We start from the raw sequence: 27,571 nt of genomic DNA on the forward strand, positions 1-27,571 counted from the left end.
ACTTCCTATGCGACCTGAGCTGTAATTTTAAGCTGTAGCTTGAAAACCCTTGGGACAAAATGTGGACGTGCATTCTCCATAGTGAGCTTGGCAAGGGATGGACAAATTCCGTCACAGGGCAAGTCACAGACAGAAAGCAATGCCCAAAGCCGTGGGCTGAGCGATGGCCGGGTGTTCCTGCAGCAATTTGCACACAGTGGTACCACCAGGCTTTGGGGACCGCTCCTGTGTGGCTTCATGGGGACAAACAACGGGCACCAGGGGCGGACATGTGGGGATGCTGTGCAGAACTGGGATTGTTTAGTACAGAGAAACATAGAATCATTAAGGTTGGGAAAGTCCTCTGAGAACACCAAGTCTAACCACTGTCCGCGTCCCTCAGTGCCACATCGTCACGGTTCTGGGGCACCTCCAGGGACGGTGACCTGCCTGTGCAGCTGTGCCACTGCATCACTGCTCTTTCTCAGAAGGAAATTTTCCTTCTATACAACCAGAACTTCACCTCTCATCCTCTCACAGTTACGTGGGAGAAGAGGCTGATGTCCACCTCATCACAACCTTCTTTCACACACACACAGAATCACACACACAGAATCACAAGGTTGGAAACGACCTGCAAGATCATCTAGTCCAACCACCCTCCCATTCCTATCAGTGCCACAAGCTACTAAACCATCTCTCGTAGCTCCTCATCCAGGCGCCTCTTGAACACTGCCAGGGATGGCGACTCCACCACCTCCCTGGGCAGGCCATTCCAGTGCCTGACCACCCTCTGAGAGAAAAAGTTTCTCCTAATATCCAACCTAAACCTCCTCTGGTATAACTTCTTGCCATTTCCTCGGGTCCTACTATTTGCCTGGGAGAAGAGGCCAGACCCTTTTGCACCACAACCTCCCTTCAGGAAGTTGTAGAGTGCAATGAGGTCTCCCCTGAGCCTCCTCTTCTCCAGACTGAACAATCCTAGCTCCCTCAGCCGCTCCTCATAAGAGAGCTGTAGAGAGTAATAGGATGAGAGCATCATAAAGCATCAAATATAAAGCTGTACTGGCATCAAAGTAACATTTCACTGTGCCCACAAGCGCTGTCTGTAGGGAACACCCGCTCAATGGATGCTGTAAGGGGCTGCCTCTACAACAGCAGGGCCGCCGTGGCGGAGCCGAGATTCGAACCCTGCGTGTTTCCCACCGCTATCCCCTCAGCGGCTCTGCACGCGACGGGTTGCTCCTGGCGGAGGCGGGATTCGAACCCTCATCCCCCCACACCACTTCCACCGCAGCGGAGAGGCGGGGCGGGTCCCGCCGCCCAACGGGAGCGCGGCTTGCTGGCGGGCGAGGGGCGGGCCGCGGCGGCGCCGGCGGCTGCCATGGCGCGGGCGGGGGATCGGGACGCGGCTCCGCGGGGCCGGCGGGGGAGCAGCGGCGGCCCCGCGCAGCGCCTGTAGCCGCGGCGGGGCCCCGCTGAGCTGGCGAGTCGGGGCGCGGAGGCGGCGGGGGCCGCGGCGGCGGAAGGAGGAGGAGGAGGCAGCGAGGGGCAGCCGCCGGCCGCTCCGCCGCCCCCCACGCCGCACAAGAGGATGAAGAAGCGCAAGGAGCTGAACGCCCTCATCGGCCTGGCAGCCGACGGCCGCAGGAAGAAGCCCGCCAAGAAGGGCTCCGGGCACCGGCTGCTGCGCACCGAACCGCCCGCATCCGACTCCGAGTCCAGCTCCGAGGAGGACGAGTTCGCGACGGCGGGGGGACGGGGCCGCTGCGCCAAGTGAGAGCGGGGCTTCGGCCGGGGGCTGAGCCGCCGTGGGGTCACCGGCCCTATGGGGTGATCGGGGACCGTGGGCATGCGGCACTGAGGAGGCGGGCGCTGGGCAATGGAGGGGTGAGGTTGGACCGGTGATCTTAGAGCGCTTGTCTGCTTTCCCCAGGGCGGACTACATACGCTGCTGCAAGTTCTGTTACCCGCTCTGTGCTTTTGTCATTCTGGCCGCCTGCGTGGTGGCGTGTGTGGGCCTGGTCTGGATGCAGGTGGCTCTCAAGGAGGACCTGGATGTGATTAAGGAAAAGTTCCGAACCAGTAAGTACGTGTGGCTGTGCTGCTGCCTGTTTGCTTTGGGTAGCATGGAGAGCTCTGTCTGCCCGCCTGCTCGCTCTGCACCTGTAGGCACAGAGCTGACACACTGCCGTGACTGGAGGAGTCCTCTGAACCCAAGATAACTGGAGGCTGAGCAAGCCTAAGGATGTGGCGTTGTTCTTACTGCTGGTACCTCCCAGGGAAGAGGGACACAGCCACTTGTACATACATGCTTCTGAAAGCCCTACTTTGGGTTTGGCAGTGCTCCCTTCTGAAGCCACTGCTGCAGAAAGTTCTAAGAAAGCAGCCTGGGGAATTTTGATCCTTCTTCACCCTCCCCTCCCCCCCCCCCCCACAAGAAAACAAATAATGGAGGTTTGTGTTCTTATCTTGAGCTCTCTAATTGTCCAATACTTGCAGTTCTGTTACTGCAATTTAAACACTACTTTATGTTTTTCTGATATATCTTTGGAGTGTTTATCTTGCTTTCATTAATCCACGTTTGTTCAACTCAGTGTGCTGTGTGTGGGGTTTTATCATGTTTGATACTTTGGACCGGAGGTAACTTGAAGTTTCTCAAGTTTCCTCTGTTTAAGTCAACATTTAAGTTTCCAGTACAGTAACTGCTGCTGTAGTGCTGAGGTATAAGAAGTGACAAGGTTTACCTGAAGTGCTCTTTGCCTTACCTCTGGATACAAAGTATGGTACCTTATTTTACTAGTGTATAAAATGCCATCTATTGAAAAAGGCAGCAGTAAGCAGAGGAGCTGTGTGAAAGGAGCAGAAGATAGCAAAGCTTGAAGTTTTGCCTGAAGAGTGTCTTTGTTCAGTGCAGATTTTGTCCCATAACTTTTGGTCTTTTTGTTAGGATTTCTATTTTTTTTTTTTTTTTTTTGCTCAAGACAATCTTAAAAACAAGGCCAAAGTTCTTGGAATTGAAAAGTTTGAGGATGCTCAGGCTGGAGGCAAGTAGAGAGCTTCATTTGTTTATGGTAGAAACAGATACTGAGGAAGTGTGCTTGCTGTTCTTTGAGAAGTTCTCAGCTGTGGGTGTCTGGGGCTTCCTGTTGGGTGTGTAAAGTTGCTGCAAGGTGGGGAGGAGCTGATTGCTGAGCTGTCTGCCAAGGTGGAGTCTTCTGGCTGGCTAGCACTGCCTCGTGGCTCTAGGCTCTAAGCATGCTGAGCCTGGTTTTGTCCTGTTATGGGTAAGCTAACTGCTGGTCTTCATGCACTGATATACTTGAAGCCATGGTGTGTACTAGCAGTAAAAGTTCTATATGATGCCATCTGTTGGCTTTGGTGTAGTGAAGTTTCATCATTCCTGTTGTACACAGGCATCTTTGTTAAAGCAGTTGTCTGCTTCGGGCACGCTGTCTGGCTGCCACAGGTGTGCTTGTTCTCTCCTTAATAGCTCTGATAGAAAAACAGCACATTATCCTGCATGCAGTGATTAAAACAGTCCTGCATTTCCTTGTTGCTGAAGTAGCATCCCTAGAAGCTGGATGAGAGAGGCACCATTAAAATCCAGAACAGCAACAACAGAAAGATGGACAGCAAGAATAACCTGGTTCCAAAAGATAAACTCTGCTTTGGTGGAACAGGTGGGTGAAAGGAGGAGCAAAGTCATGCAGGCCCATATCTAACCTTCCTAGCACTGTAGAGAAGTCTTAAATGCAGTTTTGCTGTACACAGAGTAGGAAAATGGAAAGTAAACTGTTTACAAGAGCCTCTCATGTCAGGAGACATCTGATTCAGTGCCATGTAATCGCATTAAGGTATGCAAATGCACAAGCAGCCCTGAGTTTGATTTGGCTGAAACACACGTGTAAAGGACTTTGTAACCAGAAGCATGATTTGAATCTTGGGCGATCAGTGCAGGTTACTCTGTTCCTAGAAATGACTTCAGAACTTGCTTTAAGAGAAGTGAAGTGGCTTTTAGAAAATGCACACGTTCTGTGTGATTAGGCATCCACTCTGTGGGCAACGAGCACTCTTGAAGGGTTTTGCCCTATGGAATTTGGGAATGCCCTATGAATTTCCACGTGGAAATTCATCCTGAAACACACTGTCAGGTCTCAGTGCTGTCAGCAGTCTGGGCTCTGGAAGATGGCAGTTGGTGCTGGAGCGTTGCAGAGCGGAGGTGCTGGTTGTGCAGAATCCTGTCATCCCCATCTCAAAAGCTTTGCTTTCTTGTTTCTCATACCTGAGGATTTAGGGTTGCCTAATAGCACTTGCAGCTAAACAGCTTAGTCACTGCACACCCGGAAGAGCTGCATCTCTGAGGCTCACTGGAATTCATCTAAGCCACGTTTTCCCCTTCTCTGTTATTAAATGCAGTGATGACTGACTTTATTTCCAAGACATGTGTCTGTTGATTTGTTTACTGACAGATATTGGTGTGTGAGCTTATCCGTTTTTCTCAGTTGTCTTGTTGTCATGTGGAAGAACTGTAATCACGTTGATCTCTTTGGAATTCACTGCATCACCACTGACCTCTTTATGTAGGGCACTGAGTTTCATTTCACGGGCCTCCTTTGCCCTAGTGCTGATAGTTTGTGTTTACTGTTGTTATTATTTTCTATCTCCCTCTCATAGCAGTGCCAAATAACAGCACTAAAAAAAGACCTGTTGAAGTTTGCCGAGGTGACAGGACTATTGCAAAGCCTTACATTCAGTAAGGTCTTGTTGGGTTTTCTCTACAGATGTGAGCTGCTGTTTCAAGCAGATATTTAGTACAGAAGTGGCAATAAACTCATGTAGAAACTGTTACTGCTGCCTTAAACTACTGTGGATGTTTCTGCCTGTAGTTTGTTCCTCGTCTGTTTGACATTGTTTACTTGGATACCTAAGTTTTATGTTTTTGTTTGTCTGTCTAGTGGAATCTAATCAAAAGACATCCTTCCAAGAAATTCCTAAACTGAATGAAGATTTGGTGCAGCAGCAAAAGCAACTGGAGCAAATTGAGACTGGAGAACTGGGGCTGGCTAAAGTTTGGATAAATATCACAGAGATCAACAAACAGGTGAGGAGAACTGAGTGCTTAATTCTGAAAAGTCAATTGAATGTTGTGTTTACAGAAAATGTAAACCTGCTAGCAGGAAAAAAAAAAAAGCTCATTTAGTGCAGTGCTGAGCCATTCTCTAAGGACTTCTGTGGCCAGATGCTGAACTCCTAAAGTTAAATAGTGTATTAATACTGAGCCAAAAGAAGACAGAACATCCAGTTAGACTGGAGGCTTATGGCAAAGAGGAAAAGTTATGCAACTGATGGGGAGGCTTGTGGCAGACTTTAAAAAAAAACAACTGAGAACTGTGCATTTATTTATTTTCTTGCCAAATAGCTGTGTGTTTACCAGATAGATTTGATATTTCGGATTTAAGGAGAGTATCTCCAAACATTTTGTGTGCATAGAGGGAAGTTAATTCACATCAGTGTGAGTTGATCTTGCTACAGAGGAAGTATTGGTGTCTTGTGAATGCAAAATCTGCTAATACTCACTTGGAATCTGAGCTGGAGTAAATCTTAGCTCTGTTTACTCTGGTAGAACTAAGCCACTTAACAGAAAGCTGTTTCCTTAGCTGATGTATTAGCTCACTTCAAACAAATCATCCAGGAAGGCTCTTACTGAAGTTCTTGCCTGAGAGTTTAGTGACAGTTCATGACTGCTCACAGTTAGTGGTATCCAGAAGTACTTTCTTTTACTGTTGCTTTCTTTTCCTTTTTAAAGACCATTGGGATGCCTGCTCAGATGGGCTGTTTTCATCCCTGTGCAGTGATGGAGAGCTTAGGAGTGGGAAGTGCATAAACACATCTGAAAACTCAACTTGCTTTCTTTGGCACCTGACAATACATGTTATCCACAGATGTTTAGGTGCTTAATGGGACTTTCAGGAGGCTATTATCTGCTTCTTGTTGTTAGAGATATACTTGGGACATGGTTCCTGCAGGCCCTTATATTACTTTGGGGTCTGGTCACAGTCTTGGCCAGAATTCAGTTGTTGTTTTTCCATGAATTGTTGGGATGCACTGCTGGGAATTATTTCAGCCAATGTCCACAGCTGTGAGGCTACAGCCTGCACGCCAGCTGGTCAAGGTTGGCCTATTGTAAAGCTAGGATTTTGTCCCTTTTATCAGCATGCAAAACAACTCCTTTTCATAGCTAGAAGAAAGTGGGTTTTATGTGCTCTACTTTTCAATTCTCCAATATGAGGAAACTGATTCTTCATTTGTTTCAGCTACTGGGGGCTACAGATTGATCTTAAAATGGTAATGCCAGCAATAAAGGACCAGCTTGTGATCACTTGTAGTTTCACAGCCTTTTGATTGGAATGAATATCTCGTCTTGAAGACTTATAGAATGCTTGTCATCTGGGTGAAACAGTTGAGAGAAACCACTTCTTGACTGAATGTGTTAATGATATGTGCACATTCTTTGTCCATCACTCATCTGGAGAAGTTGCATGGTTTTGCTGGGCAGGTTTGTGATTGCTAAATGCAGAACTAGATGAATGTTTCCTCTTTGTAAAGGCTTCTTGTGCAATATAAAAATAAAATAACAATCTTCCTTCAGCAGCAACCTGTCAATGAGGGGATGAATATAAAATGGGTATAGAGGGTGCCACATGTTTGTCATTCAGTTTGAAAAACAAACTTCTTGCTTCTATTCCAAGGGGCAGATAATTTTTAGCATAGCCTAGACAGGACTCCTCACCTAGAAACAAGATTGTTTTGTGTCTGCATGTATGTAAATGTATTTTTAGTTCTATCTAGTGTTAAAGGTGAAGTCTTTAGTTATGTGAAAGTTCAAAATCAGGGTTAAAAGTGAAGTCGTTAGTTATGTGGAAGTTCATAATCAGGGTTATGCTGACTGATTGTAAACATTCCTCTTTGTAGATATCGCTATTGACCTCAACAGTAAATCATCTCAAAACCAATGTGAAGTCTGCTTCTGATTTGATTTCTCTTCCTGTCACAGTAGAGAAACTCCAGAAGGCAAGTACCATAGCTGTGTGTTGCTAAGTGCCTCCTGCAGTGCTGGCCTGCTGCTGGGCTCTTGGGGACAGAGAGAACAGCGGGATTTACCTGAACAGTACGTGTGAAATAGTGGTTTCTCTACTGCTTTTAAATTGCAGCTCATGTAATTGATAGTGTATGGTCCTAAGATAATGTGTTGCAGATGTTTAAAAAAACAACGACAAATGAAGGTCTTGGCTCTACCTTTTTGGAAATCCATATGTTTCTGATTATCCTCATGTTGTCACTTCTTTCACTTGGAGATGGCTTTTCTTCAGGCTGCTGATCCTCTTAATGTCATGTAAGATACTGGTCTATCTGCAGTTTTGCAGTACGTGCACAGCAAAGCATACATTGTACTGGAATGTTTCCTGACAATTCCTTGAGAGACAAGCTCAAATAAGTGACACAAGCATACAAAATGACCTCTGTTAATACAATGTTTTTCTGCGCCCCATAGCTTGAGCCTTCTCTACTGGCCCATTCATTATGGTTAAAGAAAGGCTTGTCAAAACTTACCTGAGTCTCCCACAGCACTTCTGTTACTCAGCCCAATACAAATATTTATTGCTAAAGCCAGTTGTCAGTCCAGTTCTTGTGGCTTCTATAGGTTTCCATTTCTCATTTCCTATTCCTACTAAGTTATCATGTAATCAGTGTGCGAATACGTAAAGCAAGCAGTGTGGTTTGGTTGACCAGGCTGCTAGGATCTCTTCTTCTGGGAGGACTATAGAGCTGTTACAAGCATGCTGGATTTCCACTGTGTCATAAGTCATGCAGAAGTAGAGTTTAGATCCTGCACGTAATATATGTAGTAACCTTGGTGTTATCTTGCTGCACTTAACAGCAGTACTATCAGTGCAAAGTTTTAAGGCCAACAGGTTTCATCTTGCAGTGATCTGCTGAGCAGCCAGGCTTTTTTTTTGTGTTGAGATAAGTCTGCTTGGTCATACCTTGTGAAAGTGAAAGAGAGTGTCAGAAACATCCAGAGTTCATTTCAGTCTCTCCTATTGAAAGAAGGAAGGTGTCAGATGTGGCATCTGTTTCCTTTCCTCTTTTGATGCCATCTTTCTTGCATGTATGTTTTACAAGGTTGTTGTAATAAAAAACAACCTGGAAGCCTTCTAAGAAGTATACCATGAGTGTTGAAAAGCTATTCTGATGTCTAAATGCAACAGTGTTAATGTTGGTGGGTTTTATTTCCAGTATCATGCCAATGAAAATAAATGAATTTCAAGACGCAGGCTTCTTTCAGAACCCTGGCTGATGCTGTAGCTTCTGGGGGATGCCATAGCTGGGTGAAGCTTCTCTGGGTGATGGAATAGCTTCTGTCAGAAGAGCTTTGGGTGTAGGTGGGGGAGCCCAGCTTTTGGTGAGTGCAGAGAAAATGTTCTGCCCAACAACTTGTGCCCAGTTGTGTTTGGGTCACCTGCCTATAAGAGAAGGAAAGAATGAGGGTGCAGCATCAGGAGCAGCAGTGGTGTCACAGCACACAGGCTGACCCACAGAACTCATGGGGATTTTTGTGATGCTTCAGTGCTCTTCTTCCATTAAAAAAAAAAAAAAAAAGGCAATGCTGGCTTGGAAAGCAGGTTAGCAACCTTCAGCAGAGCAGTTCTGCAGTGTGTGGCGCGTTCCCTGAGCAGCCTGAAAGCTGATTAGGGCAGGGTGAACACAGTGTCAGCACCTGTGTGTTTAATACTGATACTTCATGCAGAGAGGAAGAAAAATGCCTTTATATCAGGGCTTATTTTTTTTAATGCCAAAATGTTTGCATTGCTTTGGGAACCTGAAGGCTGTAGTTGTGGTTTCTTTGCGTGTCACGGTGTAGGGTGTGTGAACTTTTTGGCCGGGATGCCATAGTTGCTGTTTTGTTTGCAGAGGAGGTTGTGTCTGTGGCAGACTGCCTGCTGCTTCGTCAACTAAACATTGGGTTCAGGGCATTGAAACATGGGATTTTTGCTGAGATTTTTGTCTCCTTTCTTTCAGACCGTAGCGACAATAGGCAGCACTCTGACCAGTGTTTCTCACGACGTTGAAAACATACAGACAGCTATTGAAGAATACAAGAAATTCATCGAAATACTCCAGAATGATGTGGTAAATTTGTACTGGTTTAGCAGGGTGTGTTCTAAGTTTACCTGCCTCATTCACAGCGCATAAGAGCTCTGTGAAGTTCTTACCTTATGTCTTCAGAACACTTTCCAAGTCTCAGTAGATGCCAGTTGATACATTAACACACTGCTTATCCTTGTGTAGCATCTCCTGTATGATACCAAGCATGTGTTTTTCTGGTGCCACAATTGATCACTGCTACACTTTCTGTCCTGGAGTTTTTTGCATTCTGCTACTCTAAAGTTGTAGAGCCTTGGAACTGTCTGCTTTTTGTGATGCAGAATGCTGCTTCTGGTAACTGCACTGAGTCCTACAAGTGAAATTGTTGAGATGATCTGCTGGTTGAATTAAGGATATGGGCAAGGATGAGGTTATTGACCATCCTTAGCAGAAATTGTTTGCTGTATTTATGCTGACCTCTCTTCTAGTGGAAAAACAGCAAATAAATAGTTCTTCAGTGCAGTACAAAGCTACTTTAAATTATATTTTATCTGCTAATATTCTCATTCTGCATCTTATTAAACTAATTAGTGAGTGCTGCAAAAACTTAGTGGATGTGACTGTATGGCAGTGGTGAAATGTGTGCCTTAATACTCCTTTAAAGGAGAAGAGCCAATTTGGAGGGGTTTAATTAAAAACAACACATTTGACTTTCTGTTGTATTAGCCTAGTTAAAATACTGAACACACAACAGACATGAGCAACAGTAACTATCACAAAATATCTTTAGTTGTGATCTGCCAGTTCTTAAGAGCTTAGTGTTTGTGACAGTCATCACTTTCTGCTTCTTTCTTTAGAAGGAACTGAAACAGTCCACTGCTCTGCCGACGACTGAGAAAAATCAGACAGAAAATTGCAAACAGGTATTTTTCTCCCTTGCATAAAGAATATTGATACAGCCATGTAGTAGTATATGAAAAAAGTATGGTTTTTATGAAGGCAAAACACAAATGGCATATGTCAGAACCAAGTACAAGATAATATTACTGTAGTTTATTTCTGTGCATGTGCAAACATGAAAGTATTGTAGCCTGAAAGCACTTCCTGTGTGTGCATTAACTAAGTGAAAAGTGAAAATCGAATATCAAACAAATTATGGCATACTTTGCTCATGTAAATGATTTAAAAGCTTTTTATTGAATGGATTTTATGGCAGGTACTTGCCAATCTGAGCAAGTCTAGGAGTGGTGTGTGTTGAGTCACCCTTGAAATAATGGTGTGCAAAGAGGGGATTAAAAAAAAAGTATCCATGCTCACCTCAAATAGTTTGTAATGTAATTATATTGAATATAGTCAATATAATTCATATATTCCTCAAAAGTGTATAAATGTGCCTAGTACCTGCTTTTTTGGGGAGAAATAATTGGTGCAGTTACTAAGCTTGCTCTGGAAGATGAGATGAATAGGCTTTGTGTGTTTGCTGGCATAGCTGAATTGATTGCATTAGCAACAAAGAGGTTAGCCTTGAGGAAAATCTCAGTCAAACTTTGTAAGCTGGAATAACTTTGTGGAAGCTTCTCTTGAATGTTGCCAGTGTTTCCGTGGTGAGGCAGCCTAAAGTGTGCCTGGTTAAACTGGGTCAGCCACCATGTTGTAGTGCTGCAGAAGTCAAGTAAACCAACATCTCTTGGTTTTATATTTCAGGAAAGCCAGATATTCCACGCAGCTTTGGAGGAGCTAAATAATACTGTAGTGACAAGCCAGAAGTTGAATGACATCAAGCTTCTAAATGTGGATTCAGCCATTGGTAACCTCAGCCAGAGGGTTATGCTCTTGGAAAACACTCCTGTTGCTGTGAATAAGCTGGACAAAAGAAACAACTTGTCTACCGGTCTGGTAAGCATGACTGTGGGTGTCTGCTAATCTCAGTTTGTCCTGCATAGCACATATACTGCTTCTTAAGGTCTAACTAAAGTGAAAATTAAACTTCAGAGGCTTCATGCCTAGCAAACTTGGAAAAAAAAGCTTTATTATAGAAAACAGTAAGTACATGAATATACTCAGCTTTCCTCCCCTTTCACTGTAGGGGAATGATACAACTACCTCTCTAAAAGTGGAAAATGAAGATCAACCAGATAATGAAACGCATTCAAATAAAGAACTGAAGGTAAAGTAAGGAAACAGAAACTACACTGGGTTAGTAGACCCTGTTATTGTCTTACAGTCATGTTTTGAGAGAAGATCTGCAAGTTATCTGATCTGGTTTCTTTTACAAGTACAGTATAGAAGGACAGCTTACCTACCCCATGCTGGGGAAAGGAAATGAATTAAATGGAAAACAAGTTGGAGTTCAAAGTCTTGCCATTTTGATTATGTATGGAATAACATGGCAGAGCTGCTGTAATATCCTTTCATGTAGCTGAAAGTTTAGGGAGGTTCAGACCATTGGCTGTTGCACTGAGAGACTTTGGTAACTGCCTCAATTTGAATTCCCACTGCTATGCTTTCAGCAAAGCTGGTGCAACTATCGTGGCTTCGTGCTATGAGTGGTGTTATAGCATTTACCTGCATATGAAAACTTTCTTGGGCTTATGTTTAATCTTGATAAGCATAATTCAGCACAGGGGAAATATGAAAGGATAATGGGAAGGAAATTCAAGAAGACAGTGATGCCCAAGTTTGCCCAGTCCTCTGACTTCAGATCAGTGGCCTCAGGAGCCAGCAGCCAAAACATGACTTAGGGGAACTTTGTGCTAGTGGACAATGTAATGACTGGCTGTGATGTGGTTTAACAGACTTAATGGAAGAGTGAAGTTTTGGGTTGGAGTTGAGGGGTGGTGCTGTTAAAGTTAGTTTCCATTTTCTGGTAAGAAGACAGATGAGTGACCTGGCTATGCTGTCAAATCAGACTTGAAATGCTGTGATCTGGAACTTTATAATAAAAAGAACAGAAGAGATAAAGATGTAGAAGACATGCTTGACAGAGGTGTAGTAGTGTCAGCCTTAAGGCAGTCAGTGCTGCTGTAAACATTTGAAATAATTATTTATTTCATGTATAAATGTTCATTCCAAGTACATGTTAACTTTTTATAGTACCATTTTTCTGTATTGCACCTAATTATATAAGAAATATGGAAATTAAATGTCACCTTGTTTTGAAAATAGGCAAAATACTTGCCTTCTTTTGGGATTTAGGTTTTGGTTCTGTTGTCTTGTTATAGATGATACGAATTTAGTCCTCACGTGTTCCCATAGATATCTTTTTAACTTTTAATCTTGTTAATAATTTAAAACTTGGTCAGCCTGGAAGGCACAAAGTCATTCAGAAGTACTTGGATACTTTAAACTAACTCTTGCCCTAATCTTCTCCATGTGTTGAAGGGGTATTTTGTAACAAAATTCTTTTCTGCATATACAGGAAGCAGGAACCAGAGATTCTCAGGAATTAAATCTAAGGGAGAAGCTTCAGCTACTCAATGCTCGTGCAAGTAGGCCAGATGAGGACCGACCCATTGAGACATCAGAGAATGGTAAGGGACTTGTGCAACAGTAGCCTCTAAAAATGAATGGTTGTCCTCTTTGTAATTAAAAGAATAAGTAATGAAGGTGAATAATGTTTCCTTGAAATTTTTGGAGATTAGTTCAGCTGAAGTCGCAGAAAGCAACTCTTAGACATGGAAAATGATGTATGAATACAAAAGTTTGAAGGTGACAGTTGCTGTTATGGGAGGAGGTAATGATGCATCCCTTGAGGAGGGAGAAGGTGGGGAAAGCAACCCGAGCAGGCAGATGTAGATTCAATTACTAAAGCTTGCTCAGTGCTTCCAGAATGGGAAGTGAAAAGCATTTGCCAACCAGTTGTTCTGTGTTGACAAATATGCGTTTTCCAAGTACAGCATGAAAGCTTAAAGCTGGATAGCTGTCCAAAAATCAGGTTTTCTTTCTTCTGTTCTTCCAGTTCTTAGTAAAAACGCATAACATTGCTGTCTTCTGAAACAATTTTGCACCATTCTTATCCCATACAGCATCTGTGTGCAAAAAATATTAGTTCTGGAATTTTTGTTTGTTTCTGCTAACTGTAATTCTGTGTAATTAACAAGACTAATAGAAATTGTTTTGCAACAGTTGAAAGTAGTCCTAGTACTATGACAAAGCCCACAGACCTTTCAAGGCTGGGTTCAAGGTCAGCTGATGACAGCACAGAGAAGAACAGACAGCTGAGACATCTGTCCTTACCAGGAGTTTCCAGCATAGAAGGTGTGTTGTCCTCTCCTGGCTGACCTTTCCTTCTTCTAAATCTTTCATGTAAATGTTTGGGAGGCATTAAGTGTAACTGCAGTTATGGCAACGTCTGGATATTCTGTGATAAGTTTGGTCAAGTTGAAAAGCTTGAGAACCGTAGATGTAACAAGTGTATAAACAAAAAAAGCAGCAGAGGTTTAATCAGGTGTGTTCATTAGTGTCAGTTGTTTATTTTGAGCTCGTTAAGTATTGTGTCAAACGCCCAAGAGACTGGGAGAGTAGGCAAGGTCAGAATTAGGATGCTGAAGGAAAAGGAGTTAGGTGTGAATGTGTCTGTTGTTGGTCTGTCTTTGTCCTTTTCTTCTTCTTTTCCTTCTCTCTTTAAGAGGGCGCTGCCTGGCGGAGTGAATGGTTTCTAGATCTTGCTGTTCTGTCTCTTCAGCTACTGAACGGGCATTGCTTTGCATCAGAAAGTGAATAGACACTTCCCTTTATATGATCAGTGCTGTTGGTATAGCAACAGTCATTCAGAGCCTGCTTCTGTGAAAGATAGCTGTGTCTGTATGCAGTTGGTAGAGGTAGAATGGGCCATTAGCTGTGGCCAGAAATAGGGATTTCATTCTAATTTTTTTAAGACTGAAGAAATGTTGATGGTCGTGTTTTGTGGTTTTTCTTTTTCCTCTTGAGCTTATTGACAGCACAGAAGGCAAACTACACATTTAGAGATGCTTTATTTACTTAATGACTAGGTGGTAACACATGGTGCAGTAAAACTGGTAGAGTAACTTGCACGGTGTTCCTGTGTGCTTCAAAGGATTACTTCTAAGTCACTGTTCTTTTTGCAGATCTTCAGGATTTGTTTGACAAAGCACCTGAAGATGCTGATGGAAAACTGTCATTTGAAGATCTTCAAAAGCTGCTGGGCTCTGCAGCCCAAGACTCACAGATCTTTAAGAAATATGACACAGATGGTGATGAGAAATACTCATTAGAAGAACTGAGATTAGCTTTGGGTGTATAGGATAGAGGTTTAGGGATGTGATGTTGAGGAAAGCTACTGTAGCTAAAGGAAACTACGGGACATGAAAAAACTGCACTTTCCCAGTGTTTTATTGACCTTTGGTTTGTACACATTGACATCTCTTCTTTCGTTTGCATTTATTGAAAGGAAATTTACAGGTTTAGATGTCAATATGGCATAATATTGGGACTGTATTACAATCCAGAAAATTCCCAAACTTGTTTAGAAGCACTTGCTGGTCTTTCTTTCCGAGGGAGTTCTTGTTTTTAATTTAAGATGTGTACATATAAAAATAAAACTATGGTTTTGTATTTCACTGAAATTTGCCTTAAATTAGAGAGCTGCACTTTAAGTAAAGCAGAAAGAAATCTGTCTTGTAAAGATGGGCTTTTTCTGCTTGTAAATATCTGAAATAGCTTAAATTATGCATATTTAAGGAGAAGTTAGTGTCAGGGGTTGTGTTGGCAGTGAACTGTTCATAATGAGAGACTCGAGCCTAAAAGGAGTGGTTGGGAGCTTCAGCTGAATTCTAGTTTTAACTCAGCATATCCATGGATGAGTTTGGAGTTAGGCAGAGGAAGGAAGGAAAGAGGAGCCATGCACATCTATAGCAGGACTTACTTTCAGAGGGAAGAGTTGAATGTGTTTTTATATCATAAGCCTACAGGAGCAATTACCTATCAAGTGCTTGGGTTTTCACTTCAGCATTCTTTTAGCTTTGCTGTATTGCATCCAGATTACATTTTCTAAGATGAGCCTAACTGGTTTGAAAAAGAAAAAAGCTACTGAAGAACTTTAACAGATACTGAAGAGGTAAAAAGCCTGCAGTGCAGCCTGCTGGGCAGCCCAATAGCTCCAGCCCTGCTCTCTGTGCAGGTAGAGGTGCACTGAGTCACACTGACTGATTACTGCAGACCTTGTCATCAGGTTTGCTGATGCTGCTGGCTTCTTCCACCCACTGTTGTTGAGGTCACTGATGAAGTGCCCTGATTTAAAGCTCCTTGTCAGTAGGATTGTGAGCAGGTGGGGAAGGCTAAAGTAGGATTTGTTTTTGGTTTTTTTTTCCTGGTTAACATGCATGTAATTGCTTCTTGGTACCTTAACCTTTGTCTTCTCAACAGAAGGATTTAAAAGGCAGGGCAGGCAGTTGCATCAGCGGTCTCTACTGACAGGTGCTTTGTGGGTGAGGTTTCCTTGGTACAGAGGAACTTAAAGTTATGTTTATGCTAAACACCAAGCATGTTTGTAATCTCCTGGAACGTGACAAAATACTTTTGCAGGAGGTGTTATCTTGCAGGCCAGGTCAGGGCCAAATCAGATGATTCTGCTCACAATATCACTAATCTTGTTGGGAGTTTTTTTGCATGATTAGTGAATTGAATGTACCCACCTCACCGAAACATCAGTTTATGTGGAAGTCAGTTCATAGCTGTTGAATTTTATGTATCTTTGGGCTGGATGTTTATAGCTGTGTGAATAATTGTATTCTGGAAGTATGTATCAGTGGAGGAATGTGCAAAATGAAACCCTTTTACCCATTGCCTAGGCTTCTCTCACTGTTGCTCTTCTCTCCTATTTGGGTAATGCAGACATGACCCAGTAAGGAGATGCTTTTGATGTGACATTTTAAAGCGCAGTGTTTCAGAACAAATCCAACCAACCTTGGCTTTAAGAGGCCAAGAAGCCAATATTTGCTTCTTGCTGCTTCCTGCACCCTTTTATACACTTCCGTATAATTCCTTAACCAAATAACAATAATAAAACCCTAGCAATAAAATGTAACCATTCTGGTATTTTATTTGTACATACTGTATCATAGCCATATGCCAGAGTTTGCAAAATATTTTTGGAAGTATAATTTGTACGAAATTTACCTTAAAATTTAAGGAATTATTGTATTGCCACGTGAACCTACTGGTGTTTTGTTACTGTATGCTTTACTTTCTGAAGGCTTTTCAACAGCAATAGTGAAGTTTTTAGCTGGAGCTTGTTGAGAATAGCATGAGATAGCAGTGTCCTCTGTCTGCAGCCAAGGAGCTCCGTTGGTAACCTGTTGGCATTAAGGCACAGCTGTCTGTGGTGCTGCTTAACATGCATGTCCAGAGTGTGACTGTTGCTGTTGTTGTTGCCGTGTAGGATGGACTCGTGCTTGGAGTTTAACAAAATCTGACCATGTAGGAGTGCAGCAGTAGCTTCTGTTTGGCCTAGGCTTGCTAGTAGCTCTTTGTTGCAGCCTTGGAGCACTGCTGTGATCCCTGCAGGTCTTCTGCTGTGCCTCTGATCTCTATCCCATGTGCTTCCTCTGCTCTTGTGTGCTTGTGGCAGAAGGCATGAGGGATGGTGAATATGTTTGTCCAGATCTGTGAGGATATGGTGGGATGTTTGCATGAGAGCCCAGTGGCACAGCCTGCTCTTGGCAGCAAGTCCTAGGGGAGATGGCTGAAACCAAGAGGTGAAATCAGAGAATCATTAAGGTTGGAGAGATCAATGAGATGATGGCAGCAGTGAGCACTCTGGAGCTGATGTGGGACTCTGGGGACAAGCAAGGTGAGCTTACGTTGGTGTGGAGGTTCCTGGGTGGCCACAAGCACTGCCACTGGGGTGCAGCCGTGCTGGTGCTGCGGGATGGCCGTGCCCAGGCTGCAGCGGGAGCACCGTGCCGCTCCTATGCTCTGATGCTCGGTGTCATTTCCACCTTGCGTTGTTATTTTTTGGTGACTCCCGCATAGGGACCGCTTTGTATTTTGAGTTTACCGAAGGCTCGCTGCTGTGCTGTACTCGTTTCGCTAACGTACGACGGCTTCCCAGGTCCGTGCGAGCTGGCTTGTAGCTCCCGAACACCACGCGCTTTTCTCATGTAACTTTATCTCAATAAAAGCTCATTCGTAACGTTCGCCTCTCTCGTTCATTCTGCAGCGGAACGGAACGGCGGGGCGCCGGGGGCGGGCGGAGCGCTGCTGCGGGCGGAACGGGAGCGGCGGCGGCGGCGCCATGGCCGGGCCGCTGGGACAGGGCTGGGGGCTGGGGATCGCCATGCGGAGCCGCGCCGCGCTGCGCCCGCTCGGGCTGCTGGCCCCGCCGTGCCGGGGGACGACGGCCCCGCAATGCCGGAGGGTGACGGGATCGGGGGAGGAGGTGCTGGAGGAGAATCCCTTCTACGGGAAATACCGGCATAAGATCCAGGAGCTGCGCAGGTTGGGGAGGAAGGGAGGGATGGGGCTGGCGGAACGGGGTGAATCGTCTGGCGCTGTTAATGGTCTCTTTTCTGATTCAGGTCCAATCCGGATGTGTTTGAATCCCGGATGGAAAAAAGAAACGAAGTGAAAAAGCAGCCCGTGGGGTGGTCGAAGCAATCAGAGTTTGTCAGACGCATGGAAGAAAAGGCAAGGCCGGTTTTCCTTGTAATTGGTAGAATCAGTGAGTGCATCGTTAAGGCTGGAAAAGACCGTAAGACCATCCAGTACAGCCCGGGAGGTGGAGTCACCGGGAGGGCCGTGGAGCTGGTCAAGAACCCGTAGGTGTAGCACTAAGGAATGTGGTTTGGTGGTAGGTGGGCACTTGGAGCAGGTGATCTCGGAGGTTTTTTCCAACCTTAATGATGCTGTGATTCCATACCTTTGCTATTGATGGAGGATCAACAGAAAGCTACAAACACAGCATTCCTGCTGGAAAGGAGCCCCAGATCTTGCTCTCTAATGGCTAAGAATATCATTCCAGCATTATTCTGCTGGTTTTTCAGCCTGTAGTTTCTGAGCTTAAGGGCTTTTTTAGGTGTTTAATGAGTTCCAGATTAGTTTGGCTAGATCAAGCATCAACTTGCACAGAAGGGTAATGGAGCTGTCAGGGGTCTGGAGTACTAATGTTATGGGGAGCAGCTGAGGAAATAGGATTGTTCAGTCTGGAAAAGAGGAGGCTTGAGAGAGTTGCACCAGGGGAGGTTCAGGTTGGATATTAGGAACAATTTCTTCTCAGAAAGGGCAGTGATGCACTGGCACAGGATGCCCAGGGAGGTGATGGAGTCACTGTCCCTGGAGGTGTTCCAGATGTGGCACTGAGAGACACAGTCTGTGGGCATGGTGGCATAGCTTGGGGTTGAACTGGATGATTTTAGATGTCTTTTCCTACCTTAACAGTGCAAATGAAAGCAACAACAGTTCAGTAATATTGGATCCAAAATGAGTAATACTTTGCCTTAACAAATCTTCCCTAATCACCCGATTCATAATTCACGTTTTTGTTCTTGTTGCTTCTCCAAATCAATAGTTTATTGCAATAAAATGCACTGGACCAATCTGTAGGCATCTTGAAGTTGAGCTCATACTGAGGAGATGTCAGCAGACATGATATGCATGGCAGGCAGGGCAAATAAGTGGTACTGCAGCTGTAAGAAAATTAAAGAATGATGTTTTCTTCTAGGCAGAAGGCCTGAGCACAGGGCCGTCAAAGGGAGGATTCACACGAGATAAGGTAAGGAAAATGAACCCAAGTGCTGGATCATGTGCTAGCAAGTGAAGGGTGAATGTTAATTTGGCATATTGTTACCACCAGTGCTCCAGCCAAGAGATCTGAGGTGCAACTGATCTTCCTCACAGTGCACTTCATTAGCAGATGCTCATTTACTATTGGGATTCATTTACTATTGGGATTGTGTTCAAGTCTTGAAGCTCCTGGCAGTCTGTTTTTATTATCCCATCCTTTCTCCCTGACGTCCTGCACGTTCCTGCTAGCCAAGGAATCTCAAAGCTCCCAGTAATAAATCAGAAGGGTTAAGCTACCTCCACAGACTTTAAATATATTTCCAAAGTTCAGCCAGAAGAGGGACAGGAGTATGGCTTTATTCTCTTTAACTTTCTTGTATTTTGGCAAGCTTTCTTTGTAAAGCTGCCAGCAAAGCACGTGTGAGATGGGTGAAGGGGAAAGGCTGCAGATCATTTTTCCAGTGCTTTGGAGATCTGCAGAACTGGAGTGAAGCATATTCTCTGTCCTGACAGAATCTCTTGTGTTGTGCTTCAGTGTATGAATCCAATTTTCAGCATGTTACTGGTTAAGCTTAGTAGTTTCTATGGCAATTCAGAGAACTAAGATTGCAAATTGGATTAAGTTGCTCTTGTTTGATTTTGTTCTCTGTAATTGCATCCATTCATTCTGAAATCTCACTTGAATCAGAGAACTGTCACTGTGCCAGATGCCATATGCTTTGTCTTGCAGACACTTGATTCAATTCTTAACCTTGAGATGGTGAAAGAGAAATCAGCAGAGGAAATAAAGCAGGTAATGGGTTTAAATGGCATGGAGTTTGCTCCACATCTGTGCTTAATAATGATATTAAGCACGTGTGTGTGTGTATATATATATGAGGTGACTTACCATGTGTTTGATTGCTCAGAAAAGTATCACTGCTGCAACTCACAGCTATTTAATGTGGAGCTGTTTAGTTGGGATCAGCAAGCCCCTGTGAGAGGGGAATCCTGGCAGTAGCTCGTATGGATTATGCTGTGTCTGTTTTGCAGGAATATAAGTAAAGCTTTACCCATCTTCTAACTTCACTTGTGTTTTTTGTCATGCAGGAGATTTGTACTCAAACTAAAGGTGGTTGGGGTGAGAAGGAGGAGGGTGCATTTGTTCTAAGAGCAGTGTGAATCAAGTTATCCTCCTTACTGTCTTTTTAATTTGCACTGTTCCCTTTTATCTTTTATTATGATGTTGTCAGTCAGACTTGGCTGAAAAATGCCCCCTCAGAGTGCTGACAAAGCTTAGTTGACAAATGCAGTTCTTTTTAAAGCATTTAACATACCTGCTAGATGCTTGCTTTTTAATTGTAGATGATTTCCTTTGTTTCTTACAGATTTGGAATCAGTACTTCTCTGCAAAAGATACGGTTTATGCTGTTATTCCTGTAAGTAGTCCCTCAGCGAAAGAAAATGAGGTTTCAAGAAAAACTTTCTTGCCAGGAAGAGTTATTGCTTTCATTGAATAAAGGCCTTTGTTTCTGAAAACATTTATCTTATTATTTTCCCCTCCTGTTGGTTGTTGTCAAAGCTCGTACTTCTTTCTGCACACCTGGATTGAATTTCCAACCTTCTTTGTCTGCAGTAACCAACATTCTTTGCAAGGCTGTAGTATCCTTTTTTTGTAGCATTTGTATTTTCACATAATTTTTTTCTCAAGATTTCTCTTCTCTTTGCTTTCTTCCCTGCAGCACAGACTTGTACTTTTAACAAGGCAGTGTTAAAGTGCTTGTCTAATAAACTTGTACTTAATTATGACAGTTCCATGCTATTAAAGTTACTGGCAGCGCTGTTATTCATTGAAAATGTTGTGGTGCTTCCTGTGATAAGATCATATTTCTTATTCCTGATAACTTTACCAGCTGTTAATTGCTCTTATTCTGCATTAACCTGAAAGCTTGTTGTGTTGGTTGGTTGGTTTCATTTTGTGGTGTAGGCCTTCATGAGTGGGGTCACTGTTCCTTGTTGTGCTGCTTTAGAGAAGCTCTGGGAGCTTTTTAAAGCTATAATGCAAAGCATATTGTAGGCACAATGGGAATTAGTTTGTGGTGTTATTGAGGGGAAAAAAGCTATGTCTTCTGCCAGAAGTTTTTATTGTTGGCTGGAAGAAAGGCGTCACGTAATTTTGAAGTGCTCAAGAGCGCAGATGGAGGAATTTGGTGGTGATGGGTAGCATGTGTTTTCTTTCCTGAGCACCTTAGAGTAGGTATTAACACAAGATGCTGGTAGGAAGAGAGCTGGCAAAAGATTTGGGGGAGCACAGAAGACATGTGAATGAGATGGCTGGGTTTCATCAAACCAAGTATGTTTGTGGTTTGAATACAAACTGAAGCAATGAGTATTTGGATAAATATCCTGTGTTTTAGTACTTGAGAACAGTAATGTAAAATCCATCATTTGGGGCCCAGAATGCATCATCTTGCTCAACTGTTGATGCTACACTTGGTAAGAAGGACACAACGTAAGCCTAATGCATGGCCTCCTGCCTCCACTGAAGTTTCCTGCTGCCTCTTAGAGACAGTATTGTACAAGCAGGGTACCAATGACATTTAGGTAATGAAGCACTCATGTAATTTTCTGTGCATTTGTTGTTAACTGTTTCCACGGTGAGACTTTCTGTGGGTGGAAGCTGGGGAATTGTGCTCTGTCAAGTTCAATGAAATGATACTGAGTAGCAACTGCGTCCACAGCCTTGTTAGGAAAAAATAATTCTTCTCTTTCCCAAAAGGCAGAGAAGTTTGATTTAATATGGAAGAGAGCCCAGAAGTGTCCATCGGTACGTCTGGCAGAGATCCACAGTGTGGTGATGTATAGTTGTAATGCATTTCTCCTGTCTAAAGCCTAATTCATAAACTTTTGACCCTCCTGTGTTCATATGCATCGTATTGGCTCACTAAGTAAAATGTAGGCGTGCAAGTATTTGTCACGGTGTTCAGATAAAAGCAGTGGCTATTCAGGTATACTGAAAGGTTGATCAAAGTGTCAGGTGTCTAGATTGAAAAAGAGGGGTAGAGTTCAGAAATGTAAGCACAGAATCTCCCAAGGAATGATTTCATAGAATCATGGAACTGTGTAAGTTGGAAGGAACCTTTAAAGGCCTTTTAGTCCAACTCTGCTACAATGAACAGGGACACCCACGGCTCCATCAGGTGCTCAGAGCCCAGTCCAGCCTCACCTTGAATGCTTCCAGGGGTGAGGGCATCCACCACCTCTCAGGGCAACCTATGCCAGTGCCTCACCACTCTTACTGTAAAAATGGCAGCATGCATCTGGTTTCCATTAACTGGTGTCTTGTGGTTAAACCTCTTCCATGTAGTTTTGTGTAGGCCAGCTTCATTGATGTTCTTCTGTATCTTTCCTTAATATTTCAAGTGCCCATGTTTTAATCTGGAAGAAGTGTTAGCTGTAGCTACACGTCATCATAGCATTAGACTGCATCTACATAGAGAACGTGAGTTCTCTTGTCTCACAGTTGATGTTAATGGTTCCTGTTTCATCTTAGGTTTGCTTCCTGACAGTAAATAAAAGTAGAAATATTTTTAAGGGAGAGCTACAATAAATAATGGTGTTCTCTGTCAGTTCCTTTACAGAGCATTGTAATTCAAGGGTTGTGACAAGGGAAGGAAGTGGGGAGTTGGGTGTAGTTGAATCCTTTGTTACACACATAGAGTAAATATTCAGTGGGTTGTGCTATATGTGTATGACAGCACAACAATGCATAAAATACTGAGGATTCTTGAGATTGGAGTTCAGTGCTTCTCATGGGGGCTGGTAGGTATCTTGTAAGCCTCAATTAGAGAATTCCTGTTGCTTTGAAAAAGTTGAACTGCAGAGGATAGGAACAGCTAACAAGAGAATGTTTCTTCAGTTTTGTACCACGTGCTGCTGATTAGTATTGTTTTCTGGTGAAAGTACTGTGTTTTTACAGTAATTTGTGCAGTGAAGCGTGGGCTTTGTGCAGATTGCACTTGCTAAGCTAGAAATTAAATCCTTCACTGCTTCATTGAATCAGAGGATAGCTAGGCTTTGTGACATCGTAGGTCTGATTGAGAAACTTCATCAGATTGATGGCTTGGTCCTGTGTGTTCTGTTTGCCAAGATCAAATATGTCTGGATTCCTGAGCTACGTGGAGCTTAGGAAGTTAGTTACAGTTTTGAGTGTTTCTGTACAGTCCGTTGGCATTTAGTCAAGTATCCTGCTTGTTTCCTGCTCCTACACTGTCCTTCCTCTTGGTGTGGGAAAATGACCAAGTCCCAGCCCCGTGGAGCCAAGCAGACTGTAAGTCTCAAAGAGAAAATGCTTGCCTCTTGTTCTGGAACAGGTAATAAGGTAACTGTACAGGATTGGCAACTCTGAATGTTCCTCATCTGATTTGTGACCATTTCTAGTACTGTTAATTTCTTAGAAGCAAGCTGGCAGGTCAGTGTGAATGCTCTCTACAGTCCTTTCCTTTGTCTCATATAATACTGATAACAATATATCTCAATGTAGGTGATTTTCTGTTGTGGCTCTCTTAAGAGTTTATGTTGGAGGCCAGTATGACACTGGGATTTATTTTGTTCTATGAACAGGAGTCTTATTTTTTTATCCCTTCTCTGCAGTTTCTGTATGCTTTGCCAAGAAAAGAAGGCTATGAGTTCTTTGTGGGGCAGTGGTCAGGAACAGAACTTCACTTTACTTCTCTAATAAACATTCAGGTGAGTAGTTAACATAACAAGTTTAAAGATGGCTTGGGGTCCAGAAATATATATAATTGTTACTGAATAATCTGATGAACACGTTGTGTAGCTTCACTTGAAAACAGTTATCAGTGAAAAACTGTCCTGAATTATGGGTACTCAGTAAATTTATGGTACTGTGTCTCTTTCTTCTGAGAGAGAATGGGGTAGAAATCGAGCAGTCTCAGAACAGAAAGAAGAGCCAAGCATTTTAGAGTTGACTGCACAAACTGTTTAGAATACCAGCAGATGCTGTGAAATGCAATGTCTTCCTACAAATTGCAGATTATTTTGAGTGTGGTTATTGGTTAAGAAAAAACTCAAACTCTTCAAATTGCTTGTTTGCTGTAAGTACCAGAAATAATTAGAACTGACCCTTAAGCCCTAAAAAATGACAGTCTCCATAGCAGCTATTACTCAAAAGTATTATATGTAAAATCAGTCCCAAAAATGTGCTGTAAAGCTGAAGTTCTTTGTGGGATACCAACAGGTTTCTTTCCTCCCTTCAGACCCAAGGTGAAGCTGCTCCTAGCCAGTTGGTCTTGTACCATTATCCTGAGTTGCAGGAGGAGAAAGGAATAGTACTAATGACTGCAGAAATGGACTCCAAGTTCTTGGTAAGAGAAAAGTGCTCATTGACTTCCCTCATTTTATACTTCTTGTTCTCCTATAGTTGCCCAGAGATGTAATGGATGCTGCATCTCTGGCCACACTCAAGGTGAGGCTGGACAGGGCTCTGAGCACCTGATGAAGCTGTAGGTGTCCCTGTTCTTTGCAGGGGAGTTAGACCAGATGGCCTCTAATGGTCCCTTCCACTTCAAATTCTATGTTTCTGTGAACTGAAAACAAATTAGGCTTAAAAAGATCCTTTCTCAAATAGTACTAGATTTCTTTAATCTAATCTGTTTAGTGATCTAGGGGAACTTAGAAGGAAATTAGCTGTCTTTGGCTGTCTGGTGTTTGCAGTTCATACATTATTTTTTCTTGCTCTGGTTATTATAGTTTATTTTTGTGAAACATTAGGAAAAGTCAGAAATATTTCTGATCTTGTTAATGGAAGCAAATGGAAGTGGTCGCCACCTGCCAAAGTTAAATCAGCGTTCTGAACACTTGGACTAGTAGAATTAGTCAAAGCAAGAGATCCCCAAAGATTTGCATTGAGCTCCTGGGTGCCTCTGCTCTTTCTCCTATGTGTGGTTGTACTGCTTTTTGCATATCTGTAATAATATGGCTCTAGGACTTACGGCTCTAGAGATTAGAGTGGTAGAACAAGATAATAACCAAAGCACCCTATCTCTAATTTGACCCACTTGCATCATTTCTGAAACTATGTGGTAATACATTTGCCCTGTTGTGTCTCGGTAGGCAAATTTTGCAAAGTAAATCAGCTGTAAGAAGAGAGAGGTGAGGCTTTGAATCTCTGCTGCCTTATAGTGGGTGAGGGCCGTGAAAGGTGTGGAGCATGTTTGACCTCTGAGGTACAGGTTCTGCAGGAGGCTCATTTGTAGGCACAATGCTCAAGGGCCTGAAGTCAGGAACAGGAGTGAGATGATTTGTGAAGACAGTGGGTAGGACTGCAGCCTTTCAGCCCCCAAAGAATCTTTTTCAATGGGAAATGGCAACACTCAGCAGTGACAAATTCTTCATTTTAACTTGCAGGCGGTCCACGAAGCACAGTGCTTGGCGAATCAGGTGCAGCTCTTCTACGCAACGGATTGTTCTGAGACCTATGAATTAGTGGAGACCTTCAACCACAGATCCAGCGAATTTAAATACATGTCAGTTATAGCAAAGCTTGAGCACAGCGGCCTTGGAAAGGCACTGAGACCTAATCAGGTTTCTGACGACTCATAGAGCCTGACCTGCGAGTGAAGGAGCCAGCAGCAGGCGGGGGGCTCTCGTCTGGGGTGCTTCCCATCTCTTGTTTTGTGAACTTGAGTTGGCTACAAAAGGGATCTGGAAACATGCTGGGATTGTGGTCATCAAGTGGGTCTGGCACTGATGCAAGATGAGGACTCGGGTCATTTGGGCAGTGGTAACTAATTGCTGGACTGAAGCACTGCGCTTTGGCATAACTTTGTCAGAATGAGCCATTCTCTCATCTCTGATTTATGCTGCATGCTGTATTTTATTTTGAAATCTGAAATGTCAGAAGGGCAGCTATGTAATGAAGTGTGTAGACATCAAGAGGGAGAGCAAACAATGTTTCTTCTCTGTAAATGCATTTAAAATGCCCTCTGCCATTATAATTGCATGGTCTAGTGCTTTTCATCTGTGAGGAATTTATACAGACTTGTCTATCAAGAAAAAAGAATAGGTCTGATGGTCTAAAACAGACTCCTCATTGTTACTTTGTGTGTGAGGTTCCTTGTGCAGATGTGTAGCAAGGCCCGTGCCTTTTTCAGGGCTGAAGAACAAAGTGCTTGGATTTGTTCTGGGAGTGTTTTGCTTCTTAATTGATATATTCATTTCATCTTGTTGGGTTTCTTAGAGACGTTTTGCTTGAGGAACAGGAAAACTTGTTTTTATTTCTGCATGTTTTTGAGTAGTGAGGAGGAATTACCACATGCTTTTTGGAGTGATTTTTCTCAGGCTGGCACCTACACAGCCAACTGTACACATGGTATTTAAAGAGACAAAAAAGAAAATAGCTCCTGTCCCCATATCAGGAAAGCTGCTATCTATGATGAAATGGCATAATAAGAGAGCCACCACCCAGTTGCTAAATGACAACTGGTGTGAATATGTGCAGCTGCTTTAACACAGCAATGTTTGTAGGAACCTGGCTTCACGGGCTGCAGCAGGGTAGGTTTTTTTAAACCTGCTTTCAACAGAAAGATCCCAAAGCATTTGTGCTTTCAGCTTCTCTTGCTTTCGTCCCCAGCAGAGGCAGCCAGTGCATCCTCCTTTGCCAAGGAAGCAGAGGCATGAAGGATGAGCCGCTTGTCTGTCTGTCAGAAGAAGAGCAACTTTTGGGGCTGTCCTTAACTGTGAGCCAATACAGGTTTGATGAGTTACACAATGTGTTTGCTAGTGTAGCTACTTGTCACGCCATGTGTTCTCAGCCCATTCTTTGGATGAGAGCAATGCTCAGCTGAGTGCTGAAGGTAGGTAGTGAGATTTCATCATTGAGGTCAGTTCTGGCAGTGATCTGTACGCGTTAATGTGAACTGTTGTCCATTCAGGGAAATAAAAGATGCTTCTAGAAGAGGTAAAACTTCACCCCAGGCTGTGCTGTGAGTAGGGGGTGCTGCTCCCTACTATTGCACTCTTTTTGTTTCTGCTCAGGTTGGATCTGTGAGTGTCTGCATAGCATGGAAAATGTGGATGGGGCTGTTATAACCTGAACAGCACTTAAGAGCATTTCTACTTCTGTTTTACAGCATTCATGCTCCATTTATCGTTTTCTCTTAGCTGAAATATGGGCAATGTTGATTCATTATTCACTTCCTGCTTTGAAGAAGTCAAAGATGCTGGATTCATTTTTAATATAGGTGTAATCTAAAATCCCTAGATGAGTAATTGGCAACAGGAGTGAAATTCTAGGATTTCAGATCTACACCCAAGCTGCCTGTGAGCTCAAAGACCAGTCTCTAGAATGAGGCTGGAAGCAGTCACTACCTTTGAGGGTTTTTTTCTGAGTTATTAGTCACCAGCTCAGTACTTCTCTGAGGACTTAAGGCAATCATGGCAAAATACAGAAGGGGAAGCATTGTGTGTACTGGGAGTGTTATTAAATAAGACCCTACTTGAAAAGGCAAAGCTGATCACACCACTTGCAGTTATTCTGCCAGGAGGATGGGGCGAGTGCCTTTTCTGGCCCTTGAAAAGGTGGAATCAATCAACTGATTCCAATGAAAAGAGCAAGAGCTTTTTTTCTCTGGGTATTTTCTTGAGATTTGATGTGTACACCACAACACGTTCCTTCCTTGTGTCAGGGTTAAATCACTTG

The 27,571-nt window shown here is 43.4% G+C and overlaps 2 protein-coding genes across 6 annotated transcripts; both read left to right on the forward strand.

Annotated features, from left to right (window-relative positions):
• Positions 1 to 1,401: 1,401 nt before the first annotated feature.
• Positions 1,402 to 16,505, forward strand: EFCAB14 (EF-hand calcium binding domain 14). 3 transcript variants are annotated; one of them, XM_048945509.1, is made up of 11 exons: positions 1,405 to 1,755; positions 1,916 to 2,064; positions 4,938 to 5,083; positions 6,955 to 7,053; positions 9,064 to 9,174; positions 9,987 to 10,052; positions 10,834 to 11,025; positions 11,216 to 11,296; positions 12,548 to 12,659; positions 13,255 to 13,386; positions 14,217 to 16,505. In XM_048945509.1, the coding sequence occupies exons 1-11, from the start codon at positions 1,574 to 1,576 to the stop codon at positions 14,390 to 14,392; spliced, it is 1,446 nt and encodes a 481-aa protein (XP_048801466.1). In that variant the 5' UTR covers positions 1,405 to 1,573; the 3' UTR covers positions 14,393 to 16,505. The 3 variants fall into 3 exon arrangements, with proteins under 3 accessions (XP_048801468.1, XP_048801466.1, XP_048801467.1); XM_048945511.1 differs by lacking the exon at positions 13,255 to 13,386 and having other exon boundaries at positions 1,402 to 1,755; XM_048945510.1 differs by lacking the exon at positions 11,216 to 11,296.
• Positions 16,506 to 17,344: 839 nt separating this feature from the next.
• ATPAF1 (ATP synthase mitochondrial F1 complex assembly factor 1) lies at positions 17,345 to 27,326 on the forward strand. Of its 3 annotated transcripts, none has more exons than XM_048945513.1 (9): positions 17,345 to 17,586; positions 17,667 to 17,775; positions 18,809 to 18,859; positions 19,601 to 19,663; positions 20,238 to 20,288; positions 21,629 to 21,703; positions 23,503 to 23,598; positions 24,129 to 24,236; positions 25,279 to 27,318. In XM_048945513.1, the coding sequence occupies exons 1-9, from the start codon at positions 17,384 to 17,386 to the stop codon at positions 25,471 to 25,473; spliced, it is 951 nt and encodes a 316-aa protein (XP_048801470.1). In that variant the 5' UTR covers positions 17,345 to 17,383; the 3' UTR covers positions 25,474 to 27,318. The 3 variants fall into 3 exon arrangements, with proteins under 3 accessions (XP_048801470.1, XP_048801471.1, XP_048801472.1); XM_048945514.1 differs by having other exon boundaries at positions 21,629 to 21,676; positions 25,279 to 27,313; XM_048945515.1 differs by lacking the exon at positions 21,629 to 21,703 and having other exon boundaries at positions 25,279 to 27,326.
• Positions 27,327 to 27,571: the final 245 nt, after the last annotated feature.

Source organism: Lagopus muta, chromosome 5, assembly GCF_023343835.1.
Source record: "Lagopus muta isolate bLagMut1 chromosome 5, bLagMut1 primary, whole genome shotgun sequence".
Lineage (NCBI taxonomy): Eukaryota > Metazoa > Chordata > Aves > Galliformes > Phasianidae > Lagopus > Lagopus muta.